We start from the raw sequence: 14,714 nt of genomic DNA, 5'->3' as shown, positions 1-14,714 counted from the left end.
CTTCATTACTACCTGAGGACAAAGTGACACAAACTACATTTTAGGTTTGTCCAAATGAAGCTGTTTTTTTTAAACCTCTCCACTAGGATTCATCTAAATGATGCTGCAAACATGTAGCAATTCCAAAACCAAAATGACACTTTATCCTCACTGCTACCAAAAATAGGTCAGCAATGTCTATTGTGCAAACAACATGAGAGTGGAGTGGAATCACTTTTTCCTTCATTCATACCAGCATGTAATCTTTGCTTTGTGCCAAAATATCAAATTCCACTTTTTTACAGATCCATGAGAGATTATTAAAGTAAGCACTGTTTGCAAAACTTCATCCATCATATTCTCCTATATGAATGTCCACACTATCTTTTTTAGATATTTAGATAGATATTTAGATATGCAGTCTGTATTCAGAGAAATTGTGTTCATATTGAAGTGCTCATAGCAGTGTCTCACATTACTTGTTTGGCATGTTTCATTAAAGAGGATTAACAATCCACTCAGGCATTCAAGAAGGGAGAAGAGACGAGCAGAGGACGGGGAAGTTTTTAGCTTTAGGAGTCATCTCTCTAATATTACATGTTACAAAACTACTTCTTCCTCTTCCAGTCCTCTTCCCCACAGACCCAGGAACACAATTCAGCTGTGACCAAGAAAACGGTGGGTGTACAATACACAGGCCTGGTTGCTTTTATAAAACAAGAATAATCAATGACAGTCATGTGTAACACCTTCCTGCCAACGTCAATGTAACTCTCACTTGTCAGTTGCAATACAAACCAGATGCACACCTGCCTCTGTGTATAAGCCCCAGTAAAACCAGTATTGGCAAAGAAACCAGAAGAAAAGCAGGCGCTTGAGGGTATTACATACACTACAAACTAAATAAACATGTAGACTACATGTAAACTGCAATATGCAAAAGAAGTTTCACTGTGTTCGAACTCGGTGAGAAACTACACAAAAGAGACACTATGGCCACTACTTGCAAGTGGCTACAATCTTCCCCAACAGCTGATGTCGGCAGAGGGAACATGTTTAGAGGAGCAATGGTTGTTCAGGGGGATGGCCAGGCTCAAGCAAACATTTTGAGTACATGTTCCAAAAATCAATATTCACCAGTCAAAGTTCACAAGAAAAGTCTTGTAAATTCTGTTAAGCACATTAGGCACACCTCATAGGATGGTGTTTATCAGGCTAAAACAACTACAGGTATAGAGAAGTGTATTATACATGTTATATATGTATATAACAGTCTGTGCAGAGAGTCTGAGGACACTTTGATCTTATCTACTGCACAACTTTGGCACTTGACATATATAAAGAACCAGTGTGCTACCACTTATTTGATTGGAAACCTCAATTTTGTAAATTTGTCAGCATAGACAAGTCCTTTCCAAAGTTGAGGCTGCACTTCCTACATGAACTGGATACTGCAATTACAGTAGCTGGTCCTTATCACTGGCCTAGGTAAAAAGAATGTTTACAGAAGGAGCATCCTTTAAATAGCCACCATTAAGTTTGGCAATCCACCCTTTTAGCAATACCAATCCATGCAGAGAAGAAGAAGAAGAAGTTTACAAATGATAAGTAGAGGTGCAATGAAATACCTCCAAAAACTTATTTCAGAGCGAATTAACTTTTTTTCAGCTTTATCTTCAAATGGTTTCAGATGTGACATTCACTCTAGGCTTTGTAATTTTGATTGTGTGCAGAGCTCAGGTTAAAGTTTAATATTTTGGTAAGTCAGTGCTTTAAATGTAAAAATACAATTATTTAGTTATAAAGAGTGCAACAAACACAAAATTGTGCGTGTTAAAAAATGTATGATTTTGAGTTGCAGCCTATAGTCAGAGGGAAAACCATTATTTTTGCAGGGTCTTTTTAATATTTAAGTAGATAAGATCAGGTTTTAGTCACTGTCTCAAGTTTCAGTGTCGTTGTGTAAACAATTCAGATAAAACTATGTTTACTGTGTGGCAGCACATTGGGATTCAATTACGGAAAATGACTGCAACATGAAAACTGACGAGACAAAGACTGTTTCCAAGTCTGCAAGAGAGGCATTAACATTATGCTGAACAATGTCCAGAAAAATTGCAGTGAAAAGCTCAGTTGCTACTGTTGCATTTAAGTCTTGAATAAAGCATTTTAAGCTTTGTGTTTTTGCTTTCCACAAACTTCTTTCAACAAGATTTACTCTTCAGACTTACATGGGAATACAACTTGTCTTAATTCTATATAACTGAAAATAACTGAACTTGTATTAGCACAGAAATGGTATAGAAATTATCTTTATGGAATTTAACCTCAAATGACAGCTACCTCCCTTGTTGTTTTTGCAATTTGTATTGCCTTAAAAATAAAATGATTTTCTTTCTAAGGTTAAGGTGATTCAGAATTTTCCTGAAATATTGAGCCATGAACCCACAGTTAAGTGAATTAAATTACTACATCATTAGTTTGAGATACTGCATATCGAGGTATGCAATAAAAATACAGAATACATAATAAAGGGAATTGAGGTCAGCAGCTGATAGCCATGTGCCAGACAGGAAACCTCTGTATTTCTGAAGTCCATCCAACTGAGAAAAAAGGCAGACAACATACACACAAAAATCACCTGACCACTGAAGGAGTGGCTGTCACTGCAACACAACTTTTCCTTGTGCTTGCAGCTCTGATAACCTATCAGAAGCAAATTCTGGGAAACTATCCAGGTCTCCAGGCCTGTCTGAAAGTACAGCAACGTGGTTACCGGCATGTCTCCAGTAAGAATTTAAAGTCACAAACTCTTTAGTGTCCATTCACAACTTCCAGCTCAATAGCTGGAGAGCTACACAGGAGGGAGTGACAGAGGCCAGAGGACAGTCTCACTCACTGACTCCTGTTCTAATAACCCATGCTATCATTTATTAGAGGCAATAAGCAGGACTTAACATGTAGGGAGAGATTTTGAAGTCCAACTTTTTTTTAATATTCAATTTGATAAAATTCAAAAGGGCTTTATTGGCATTGGAAACAGATTTTTTCATTGCCAAAGCAAGTGTGATATAAAAACATCTAAAAAAATATACTAGCAGAAGAATTTGTGATTTTTATGTTACAAAAAGTGTTTTAATTAACTTCAATAATACTGGTGTCACCAATATGTAACCTCCACAACTGGTCAAAGACTTGACCACTTGAATATTTAAGACTGGTTAGCAACCAGCGCCATCATTTTCAGTTTTAACACAAACCTTCTACTGAAATAGAAATAACACACAATGTGACACATGACACTGCAAACATTTCCCGAGCGAGGTGTGAAATGCAAACACAACCAGAAGTAGATAAACAAACTCATCTCTATCAACACATTTATTCTTGAGATTTCAGAGTGGTGGCGATAGCGGTAAATTAACATCAAAATCAAGCGTCACCATGGAATGCACTGCATGGTTTAAGGACACAGGCACCTGCATGAGTGCTAAGCATGCATGTATGGTGCACACATGCTTCTTCCCCTCCACACACACTTACCCTGCATTGTTGCTGACTGCAGTGAGACCCTTCACGCCAGATTTCAGCAAACCATTGATAAGATTCTCTGGGATACCACATAATCCAAAACCTGTGTAAGAAAGTGATGCATAATAAACAAAAATGAAAGCAACCTAGGAATCGTTGTAAAATGTGTGAAACGGGTGAAATATGGTCATTTAAGGTCTAACTTTACCCTCGGAAATTAGTAACAAGGCAAATTTGTAGAGGAAAAAACAGATGATGTGTCCAACTGTTACAGATCACACGGAAAACCCAAAGTCCAATAACATGGTAAACCTTGGATCAAACGGCAGGTAATTCTAGTCCTGCGTGTAGAATGTGTTGGTCAACATTTCTAATATTGCACTGAGTGAGGGGGATTTCTGTTTGTCTGTGTTTTTTTTCACTCCACCAGAAGTGTGACACAGTGGAAAATGTTTAACAATGTCACCCAGAACATGACTATAAATAAGAGCTGTGGAATTTGTGTGTGCTCTGTCTGTGGATGCTGATCAACCACCATGCAAAACAGAGTTCAAGCTCACTTTGTTGTTAAGTGGTTGTTGTACATACGTTTTTGAAAATCCCTTGTATGTATGTGACCATCCAACAACCTTGGGGTCTGTCTGTAAAAGTACTGTATATCTTACCTCCCACCAGAATGGTAGATCCATTTGGGATATCTTTGACTGCCTCTGCAGGATCTGAGTAGAACTTTGAGCTTCTCTGGCTGGAGGTAGAGAAGTGACAGGTGCAAGTCTGTAGAAAGCAGAGCAAGAGGTGAATAAAACTTTACAAAATGCATGAATCTATTATTTCAAAAAGAGCCACATAAGCGACAGAAAAGCAATGTAAGTGATTCTGGATAAAAGCATTTCAGTGCAAAATGATTAAAATGATGTTAGTTACAAGAAATGGACAGCTGCCTGAGGGCAGCTAACATGTTTGTACAGTTTCAGTGCCTGGTCCAGTTTATTCAGTTGAGGAAGGGAAAGATAAGCAAAACCGCTGAACAAATCCTACAACAAAAGGAGCAGAGATTTCAGGCAACCCACAGCCAAGAGCCCAAACCCAACTGTTAGCTGAGGACTCAAATTCAAAATCCTCTGTGTCAACACTGATTGTTTCAAATTGTACCTGTGATAAGACCTTTTTTGGGGGGTGGGGGGGGGGTTGCAAAACATTTTTATGTGTTTGTCACCATTAATTTCCCAGACAGTGGCTACAAGGGATTGGAACCACATGGAACTTCCAAAGACCCACTATATTGCCTGTAGTATTTTGGTGCAGACGCTATGTGAATTACAATTGTACTGTAAATATGTAATACTGAGATCTGATATTACATGTTTGTGATTTCAAACTGCTTTTTAATCCTGAACTATTTCAACCGCTCAGGTCAGTCAGACTTGGAGGAGGAAAACTCCAAACTTCTTATCTACAAATGAAGTTAACATATACACCCTGTTGTGCAATATTGTTTACTTTACAAGATGGACAAAATGCATACCTGTTCTGTTTGAATTGCAAGAGGAAGGGCGTAAAGTCATGATCAATTTAGAAAAAGCCAGCTTTTACTGTCATCAGGATGGTTTATAACTGGTCTAAAGGTTCGACTTAACAACATCAACTGCAGTAACATCTTGAGGTCACAATGGCGATTCCGACAATTAAGGCAGTATGATGTTAAGTGGGACTTCCCATTAGTTCGTCCAACAACACAATATCTACCTTCACTGAACCTTCGCTTTAACAAAACTTTGATAAGATAATCGTGTTCCACTCAGATTTTTAAACCCTTACACATTTTACCAGTCAACCAGGGTTGCAATGATTCCTTCTTACTTAGGAAGAAACAGTGAAGGAAAAGAAAACTAAAAGAAATGCTTAAGGGACCATGTTCCCATGAGCATCTTAATTTCTTTCTTCATTAGCTCTTATTTCAGATATCACACCGAGACATGACTATATAATGTCCAGACTATGGGCACTGGCAAAAAGAATCACGATGGAAGTAGTGCAACATATGTGTGTGTAAAGCTATAATGGTAGGGGTGTATTATGCAAGCACTTGTGATCATTTCACCTACTACAACACGCAAGCACGGTTGACTATAATGCACGTCACACCGTGGATTTGACTGACGTACATGGTGTTCTTTAAGTCACTGGTCCATGCAATCTCGCATGAGCTCAAAGAATCAAATTCACATTCATGCTTTACTGAAAGTTATCAACAATGTGCAGTATGGCTGCGAAATGTGTTCATAGTAATGTTGAAAATCCAGTTTAAGTAGCAAGCAGCTTCAGGTCAGTTCATATCATCGAAAAGTAAACTCAAATAAAACAACTGAACATGCGAAGATTGGCAACGTTACATTGCCTAACCTAAATTCACTTTACTCCGAAATGCTGGACGACGAAAGGAAAATAAATATTCATAATATGTGACCTTTTAATCTTGCCCAGCCATCTGCAACCATCTCCTTCCAACAGAGTTATTCAGTAAACTCATTAGCCTAGCGTTACCGTTTAAATACCGACCTTGCTCAAGTGGAGATAAGCGAAGTTTAATTTGGCTCTGCTGGGACCTGAGAGGTGTTTGAAGAATACGTTCTCCGCTCCGCACAGAGCTCTGAGGGCCGCCATGTTTTGGAGCTACACACGGGGTACGAGTCGAGGAGCAGAGTGAAAGCTCCAGGCGTTGGGCGACAGATGATGCAGGCTGAGAGGAGGACGCAAAATGTGGCTATTACGTTAGCGATGCTAGCTCACACAACGAAAAGTCGGTGCGTCAATGACATTGGCTGGTGTCTCAATGGGCTGGACTAGCACAAGTGGAAGCAGAGAGGCTCGACAAGCTAATTTAAATTTAACCCTCTCACCACCTCCGTGCCAGACGGAATTACTCAACGAATGCCAAGATGTTGTTAAGTTAATATTTCAAAACACAAGGGTAAAAGAGGTAATGCAGTAAGTAATAGCGACGAATGAACCGTATATTTAGCTTTTGTAGCTACACCAAGCGCACGCACATCCAGAAACACGAATGACATTCTATGAGCACGTGAGTAATCCCTGGCTCACGTGACCAATACTTTTAGTCATGGCCGACGACTACAGACGACAAGGTTTCGAGTTGGAGAGAAGGATATTTGAGTTAGACATCAAGTGTTCTAGTCTCAGAGCTGAAAAGCAAGGTACCGATAAGACGTTGTTACTTTTGTTTTGTCTTGTGGCCATTCTTGGCACTTCGTATGTTGTTCAGTTTGTTAGCCAACTAGCAAGCTAGCAACCGTTATCTAACGTAGCTTGCAACCATAACAACAGCTGCTATCTGATGAAATGTTGCATGCTGACAAACAATACGTATCCTGCAGTTAACTAACAGTCGGTAAAATGTTAAATTACTAACGTTATAGTAGCGTTTACTTGCTGACCGGTGAATTATTATTTTTTTTGACTATCCAGGTGTTCAAGTTAATGGCTAGCGTCAGTTCGCTAACGTTAGCTAACATGCATTATTGTTGACAAACGTTTAGCTGGCAACGGTACATGATGCTGCGTATTACTGAATATATCAGATTTGAGAGTTAACATAGTTGTTCAAATAACTTTGCCACTGTTCTGTTTGTACCTTTATGTTCGTCAATTACATTTCAACATTATCAAATGTTTGAAAATGTTCGTAAGTTACATATTACTTGCCATGATTGTTTATTGTGTTGTTACATAGTCCCTTTGACTTTGCAACGTTAAAGGTTGTTCTCGTTTACCGTTAGTCGAATTGCTTTGCATAAGCATTGTGTGTAAATATAAAGCGCCAGTTATGAACAATGATACTCTGAAATTTGTAACGTTGAAGGCCATTTCTTTAGACTATATCCGTAATTAGTAATATGTTTTCTTCCATAGATGATGACTATTTACAGAATGCGTCTGCCATACTTGACAAGTTGAAAAGCTATTACAGGCAAGGAGGGGAGAGTAGTAACCTTTCCAAGGTGCTCCAGGATTACACACAGGTACTTCATTACACCAAACTTAATTAAATGTCTATCTGACTCCTTGTTCTTTTGATCATTTAGTTTATAAAACATTTTGAAAAAGTGTGAAATGCCCATCTCAGTTTTCCTGAACTCAAGGTGATCTTCAGATTGCTTGGTCCATTTGACAAAGTGTCAGAAACACAAAGTATTCAATCATGTATAATTGTATAATCCAGGGGAAAGCATCCTCGGAGTTAAGAAAGTGTAACCAACAAGTGCTTGCCGGTTTTCTGGATAATTTACATGTTATTTATCAATTGCCAAATTTGCTGTAGGTTTTTTTTTTCAATCACCTTAAGAGGTCCTCAATTTAGCCTTTGAGCTGAAAATCATGATTTTCAAATGCTTTTCTACATTCTCACAGCCATTACCATGGCAGAATGTAGAAGTGAAAATGTATACTCAAGCTGGAAAACAAGTTACTTGGTAGGTACAGAACCGTAAGGGATGGTTAGATCGAGAAAAAAATAATACTATTGGTGTGCTTGAGTCAGTGGCTAGTTGTGGAACCATAGCTGCTTTGGTTAAGGTGGTACTGGTGGTACGAAATGGTTTAAACCCTGAACCACTGAAACAGGTTTTTTGTTTGTTTGTTTGTTTTTTTTAGTATCAAGTCACTAATAACCAAGTTAATTAAATGTTAGTATGGGCTCTAGGATCTCAAGCTTGCTTTTTAGAAGGGGTTTGATAAGCATTTTGGAGGAGAGGCTATAGCTTTGGCCACCACTTCCTGGCAGATATATTATCATTTTCATGGCTGATTTGATCTGCCTTATTAATGAAGGTCGTAAGAAAGGATGTTAGTCATAAGAGGGAGGTCGTTGTTTCTGATGAGTCCAAGAGATTTTTGTAATTTTTAAAATGCTACATAGTTTTCTTGCACATTTATTCAATATTGAATGCGAGTATATATTTGTTTTTATTATTAAGGTGATCCTAGACATCACGTTTTATGAAGAGAATAAACTGGTGGACCAGGAGTTCCCTGAGGACTGTTCACCATTTAAAATCCAGCAGCTGCTGCAAGACCTAACTGAGCCAGAAGTATTGGCGGGGAGGCTAGCACCAGCACAAGAAGTGTGTATATGTGTATCTCAAAACTATTTTGTGTGACTATTAAACTATTTTTTGTGTGTGAAAGATGTGTAAGGGTATAAAAGAGATGTTAGCACTATTGAAAATGTATCAGATCTTTTCTGTATACTTTCTTTTACTGGTTATAATGAAATAGTCCCAGTAAGATGCCTGTTGGGCTTTAATTGTCTTGTTGGTTTATGATTTTCACAAAACACATACACATTTTCTTCTGTGTCATGGTGTGACAGCCTTATTCATGTCTTTTGATCCATGGTAGGTGCAGTCCGTTTTGGGCCTAGAGCTGTTGGAATGCCTCTATTGGAGACGTGGAGCTCTGCTGTACATGTACTGCCACACCCTTCATCAACGGAAACAGTGGATTAAGAAAAACAAGGACACATTCCTTAAGGTACCACACTTTGAAAAGATGTAAGTAGACTCAGTAAATTTTATTTGTGAACGGAGAAGTGGGCTTCACTGATTCTACCGAACAAATTAACTTTGTTTTATTGAAAACAGTAGTTGACTACCCAAGTGTTTTTGCTGTTATATGACGACATTAGGTTTAAGGCTCATGTATCTTTGCTGTTATTTTAATCCAGTGTATCCAGGAAGGGGTGCGCTACCTGATGCGAATGCTGCAGGTGAGAAACTCTGTGAAGCTCAATGATGGGGTGGTGCTCCATGACACTGCTACAGCAAGCTTCCTATCTGAAGGTAAATATGTCATCTTCGAATAACAAAAATAATTGTGCTGCTTTAGTCCAGTTAGAGAAAATTGGACTATTGGGTCATTCTCACTACCCGCTTATGTTTTCAACCAGGCATCTTCTCAGACACACACCTGTTGACAATGATGTACATCGGGGAAATGTGTTTCTGGGCAGTGAAGTACGAGGACTGCAGTGCTGACACAATGGATCGCAAAGAAGATCGCCTCCAGTTTCGGGACATTGGCACACAGATCCTCAACAAATATGTGCTTGCCTGTGAGGGCCCTCTGCAGGGCCAGGGCTGGAACACAGAGAATGCCAAGGAGATCCTTAGTATTTTACAGTGAGCCAAGCTGCTCCTGTGTTGAAGTTGCCCTCAGGCACAGATCTAAGTTCAGTATTCAAATGTGTGTCAACCCCAAATAAAAATGGAGCCCATCAGGTGGGGTGTAATGTTGTGGAAGGTGAAGGTGAGGCACGAGGAGAAAGTGTATGTGAGAAAAAAGTCTTTGGATCAGTGTCTACAGGCAACCTCATCCCATGCCAAACGGCCCAGGCCAAAGCAGGTGAACGAGAGTTTAGAAAGTATAAGATAGGTGGTGTAAAACTGGCAGGGGCTGCAGTGGAGGCTGTTGAATCATTTTTTTTCCCTGTCCTGCTGAAAAAGCAGTTATCATCCCGATTCCAGACTGTTGACTGGGGCACTTACTTGCTCTGAGAATGTGTTATAATAACATTAATATGAATATAAGAAGGTTATTAATAAAATTGACATTTTTTTCATTTTTTAAGATTGTTACAAGTTTGAAGATAATCCAGCTGGAAATCAGAAATTGCACAGTAACATTTTATTTATTGTTTTGTTGCCATTTTGTTACGCTTTTAATATATTATAATTGCATATACATTATATATGTATGTGTGTATAAACATGTACACACTAAAGGCAAAGAAAGGTGATCAAAAACAGTTTGATGTATTCATCACCATTTAATGTTCGGATTTGTTCATACCAGCTTTGTAATGCACCACATGTATTCCCATCTGTTGCAAGTTCCATTTTTTCTGCCACTTGAATAATCTTGATAGTCTAACTATTGATAGAGAATGTGTGTTGTTTGGACGAAGATCATTTTTCTTTTTTTTATGTCCTCGTTGACAATAAACGCGCGTTGTTTTAAGTAAAACGCGTTTATTTTTGCATTACGTCTTAAACCGCCCTGGCCACGTTCAGCTGTTGTTGGACCACAATACCCACAATGCCCTACAACCGCCAGCAACAAGGAAGTGTGACACAAACAGTGAAACGTCAACTTGTTCTGTCAGACCAGTTCCATATTGTTGTGGTTTACCAACTTTTCGCAGATTATCGGTTACATCTGAAGCAATGGCCGGCCACTATCAACAGCTCAGCAAGTCTGTAGTGATCCGCAGCCTCAGGCAATTCAGAGATAGATATTTCCCAAATAGTTGGAAAGACGACTTGACGCCTGTCGTAGACACGGGGGAAGAACCTGAGCCGGGATTTTTGGATACTTTACCGGTGAGACTGGCTAATTCATGGGATAGTTTTCATTTACTCATCTGTCAGAAACTATAATGCGACAAGCCTCCTTTTTAAAATGTTTGTATACGCACATCTCATTCAGTGTCAGGTTGGAATTAAACATTTGTACAAGGTCGACTCTTACGTTGCTGTAATGTCAAAATAATTAGTCAAGTGGTGAGAAACGTTGTCAAGCTGTGTATTCAGGATCACAATCTGCACTTAACTATTTCATGGTCCTTTTAACTTCTGCTCCACTTCTTTTTAAAGGGAAATATCCCACTACATTTATATACACGTGTTCAACTTGCAGATATTATGTATGATGGATTATACAACTCCATTAATCAGCTACAACATTGAAATGCAATCGTATTATATAATATAAAGTAACTGAGGGGCCATTCTGCCTGTGTACTGAGTGGTTTTTGTTGTGTTTTGTTTTTTACTTTTGAGACTTTAAGTAGCATTTTACTGACAGAACTTTTAAATGCCAGGCTTTTACTATCAGAGTATTTCCAAACTGTGATAGTACGACTCTTACACATACCACTGATTGGGCCAAATCTCAGTGAGGACTGAGGATTGCATGAAGGCCACTCATTTAAATAGCCGTCATTGTGGGCTATGTGCTCACCAGCTGAGAGTGGTAGATTGCTGGATATGCAAGGACCAGAAAAATGTCATGCTCTATATTTTATTTTACACCTACATTGTTCCCTTTTGTGTTTTTCTATTGATAATAAATTTGCTGGTGTTCCCTTCCTGTCTCAACCTCTTACCTAGTTTTTGACACTCCTCAGTTTTGTTTTTGTTTTGGCTTTTTAAAATAAAAATAAATTAGAACTGAGGCTCATTGGCACAGAATCAATAAGCACAGCACCAGCTTGCCATGTGGAGACCTGGTGTAACACCTGTTAAAACATCATCATTACCGTCATATCCTTCATCCTCAGGTGGACATACAGTTCCTGATCATGACCTTACTGTGTCCTGGTGATATCTGCCGCCTGGGAGCCACCAGTCGGTACTGGAGGGCCATGGTTAGAGATCCATTACTATGGAGATACTTCCTGCTCAGGGACATGCCATTCTGGCCCTCCATCGATCACGTGACCATGCCCCAGCTGGAGTTGTTGGATGCACCACTGATCAATGAACAGGAGAGCCTGGAGGATAGAGAAGAGGGGGGAGACAAAGTGATGGGATCCAAATTTGACTACATGTCAGAGTGGGTGTGTTTTTCTGTTGTGCTGTATGATGGCCAGTTGGTAACCTTTGTTGGAGACGTTTTCAACCACCGTTTTTGTCTCAACAGATACCTGAAAGGTTGCCCATCCTGCAGACAACAATGGCTTCCTTCACGGGCAGCATATGATGTTGTGACCTCATTTCTTCAGTCTCTGGTGGCCTCATCTGAACCACGTTACGCCATGTTTGGCCCTGGCATGGAGCAGCTGGATGTCTCCATAGTCAGAAGGCTCATGCATGCACCAGATGTGCTTCCTGTGTCTGGCACTCCACACAGACAAATAAATGGTGAGATGGCATTGATGTTGAGAGCTGATGATGAAGAATAAGCTTCTTTTTGTCCTTTCTTATCATTAATAACACAGTGCCAAACTATCCCTACATCAGAGGGGCTGTCATTGCAGTCAGATGGCTGTATACCCAAACTATAGCGCTCATATATTGTAGTAATGTATTTTTAATTAAATATAGACAAATTATTGAAAAAAATCATATTAGCTTATTTGTTTATTTATTTATCCACCACTAGGTGGCACTACTGGCCTACAATTGTCATGTCACAAGTCAAGTCAGCTAAGATGCCCAAAGAATGTAACTTTGTTTCCTGTTTTTTGTTTGTTTTGTTTTTTTTTATTCCAGGTATCGGCTCAGGGATCAGTTATATGTTCAACAACCAACACAAATTTAATATCCTGACTCTGTACTCCACCAATAGGTAAGCATTTTGAAGTTACCATATGAGTTACATTTGATTGTCTGTTATCTGTGTTATCGTGAATACGTCACTAAACTCTGTGTGTTTGTCCGTGCAGGGCAGAGAGAGAAAGAGCCAGAGTGCAACAGCAGAGCATCAGTAATAAACTTTTTACCTGTGAAGGAACAGATGACTCAGGCTCCCCGGTCTACAGCCCTACTCCTCAGGTCCAGCAAGTGTGCCAGGTGGTGGATGGCTTCATCTATGTTGCCAATGCAGAGCCCGGGAGAGGTCAGATAAGAGGACATTTCTATTTCTTCTTCTTCTTCTGCCTCTCTGCTACCACCACGCCACATCATGCACATTGGTTCTTGTTAAACAAAACATCAGCACAGACCATTTTCATGAAAACCAATTTCCTCAGTAGGTGTGGGGGAGTCAGAGGTGGCTCAGATTCGGGCTGTGCTGAATTCTGCCGGGGGTTCAGCATCCCGGCCTCTGCTGGTGCTTTCCTGTGTCTCCAGAGAGGAACCAGAAGCAGTCAGAACAACCAGCCTGCATGCTGTTACCAGCAGAAACACGGCCAGGTGTCGCACTCCCTGTGTTGACATGGCAAAGACACTTGGCCTACCCCAGCTGGCTAACCCCTGGATGGTAACTGTCTGACATTTGATCAACTGAAAGGTTTCCACTGCATCCATATCCAACCAGTGTCAGTTTGAGGAGACTTTCCATCTGTGTTTGTGTTTCTCCTTCTTATTCAGGTGCAGGATACAGTAGCAGAATCCCTATCAGGTCTTCTTGATGGCATTGCCTGGCTGCTGAGATGTTCTGGAGTCAAACTCTAAGGTAGCTAATGACCTAACCTCTGATGCTGCCGGATGAATTGAAACCACAGACCTCATTGCTGCATGATCCTGACACTGAGACATATTATGGCATTTCCTGAGAAATGTCCTGTTTTCCACTTGTGCACTGAATACTTCAGGAGAGGATCATTGCATGTGGAATTTAATGAATTGGATAAGGAGCAGGGAGAACCGACAGAGACCCTGTTCTAATCTACAGAAAGAGCCATATAAAGGAGTTATGGCACAACAAAATGTATAATGTGTCATATCATGACACAGGTTTACACCTGGTGAGCTGCTCACTAATCAGGCGGTCCACTGTTTGATTTAAAATTGGATGGAGATCTTTTAACATGTTTTATTTTATGAAATGCTCATAATGTCAGTATTTTAAAAAATGACTCTAACAACTAAGCTGTGTTGAAAGGAGTCTGTTTTTGTGAAATGTATTATGTTTTTGCAGAGAGCTCTGCTTGTGTCTTGCCTCCCGATCCCAAATTTTTACAGTTAAGCGTGTGTGCCGACAACCATCCCGCAAAAAGTCAACTTATTTAACTTTTTACAAAGATATAATTTTTAGAGCTAAACTATAATACAAGCATTTACTTTTACTGAATGTATTTTAAATATTGTATGTTTATGCAATTAAGAAACGTTTCCTTTTGATAAATTCTGAATATTTTTAAATGTTTACATCTTTCATTTGTTGCACAATTACAAATGGTTTCAGAACTGCAGTTGTTTTCTTGTGATGATTGAGTCACTTTTTTTTTGTTTTTTTACCACACTGATTACTCACCATTAAATGTTTGTTAAATAACCAGTAAATAAGTTAAATCATTACAGTGACAAAACTATCCAATGTATATGAGTCAACTTTTCTGTCTCGTTTTTTTCCCTTCTTTCTAGCTCATGCACATATTCACAAGTTTCAAACCTTGTGCGCTGCAGAAGGTATTTCCTCTCTGCTCTGTTAAGTAATGTGCCACAGTCTTGCCCTGTGGTTCC

The 14,714-nt window shown here is 39.4% G+C and overlaps 3 protein-coding genes across 4 annotated transcripts in view; 2 read left to right on the top strand and 1 right to left on the bottom strand.

The window, feature by feature from the left end:
- The window catches only part of oxct1a (3-oxoacid CoA transferase 1a), a 48,474-nt gene extending 42,021 nt beyond the window's left edge, over positions 1–6,453 (bottom strand). The window contains exons 1-3 of the mRNA XM_041936832.1: positions 6,070–6,453; positions 4,176–4,284; positions 3,523–3,613 (exon numbers count right to left, since the gene is read on the bottom strand). Of these exons, the coding sequence (XP_041792766.1) occupies positions 3,523–3,613; positions 4,176–4,284; positions 6,070–6,174 (305 nt within the window). The 5' untranslated portion in view covers positions 6,175–6,453. The remainder of the gene's footprint in view (positions 1–3,522; positions 3,614–4,175; positions 4,285–6,069) is intronic.
- Positions 6,454–6,609: 156 nt separating this feature from the next.
- c5h5orf51 (chromosome 5 C5orf51 homolog) lies at positions 6,610–10,641 on the top strand. The gene is made up of 6 exons (XM_041936856.1): positions 6,610–6,725; positions 7,441–7,550; positions 8,505–8,651; positions 8,929–9,060; positions 9,254–9,368; positions 9,476–10,641. The coding sequence occupies exons 1-6, from the start codon at positions 6,632–6,634 to the stop codon at positions 9,709–9,711; spliced, it is 834 nt and encodes a 277-aa protein (XP_041792790.1). The 5' UTR covers positions 6,610–6,631; the 3' UTR covers positions 9,712–10,641.
- A 106-nt stretch (positions 10,642–10,747) lies between these two features.
- fbxo4 (F-box protein 4) lies at positions 10,748–14,438 on the top strand. Of its 2 annotated transcripts, none has more exons than XM_041936855.1 (7): positions 10,748–10,907; positions 11,867–12,141; positions 12,229–12,449; positions 12,801–12,876; positions 12,974–13,146; positions 13,283–13,509; positions 13,620–14,438. In XM_041936855.1, exons 1-7 carry the CDS (start codon positions 10,752–10,754, stop codon positions 13,701–13,703), a joined length of 1,212 nt encoding a protein of 403 aa, XP_041792789.1. In that variant the 5' UTR covers positions 10,748–10,751; the 3' UTR covers positions 13,704–14,438. The 2 variants fall into 2 exon arrangements, with proteins under 2 accessions (XP_041792789.1, XP_041792787.1); XM_041936853.1 differs by having other exon boundaries at positions 13,280–13,509.
- The last annotated feature ends 276 nt before the right edge of the window (positions 14,439–14,714 follow it).

This window comes from Chelmon rostratus, chromosome 5 (genome assembly GCF_017976325.1).
Source record: "Chelmon rostratus isolate fCheRos1 chromosome 5, fCheRos1.pri, whole genome shotgun sequence".
NCBI classification, from domain to species: domain Eukaryota; kingdom Metazoa; phylum Chordata; class Actinopteri; order Chaetodontiformes; family Chaetodontidae; genus Chelmon; species Chelmon rostratus.
This window is presented reverse-complemented; position numbering and strand designations above follow the sequence as displayed.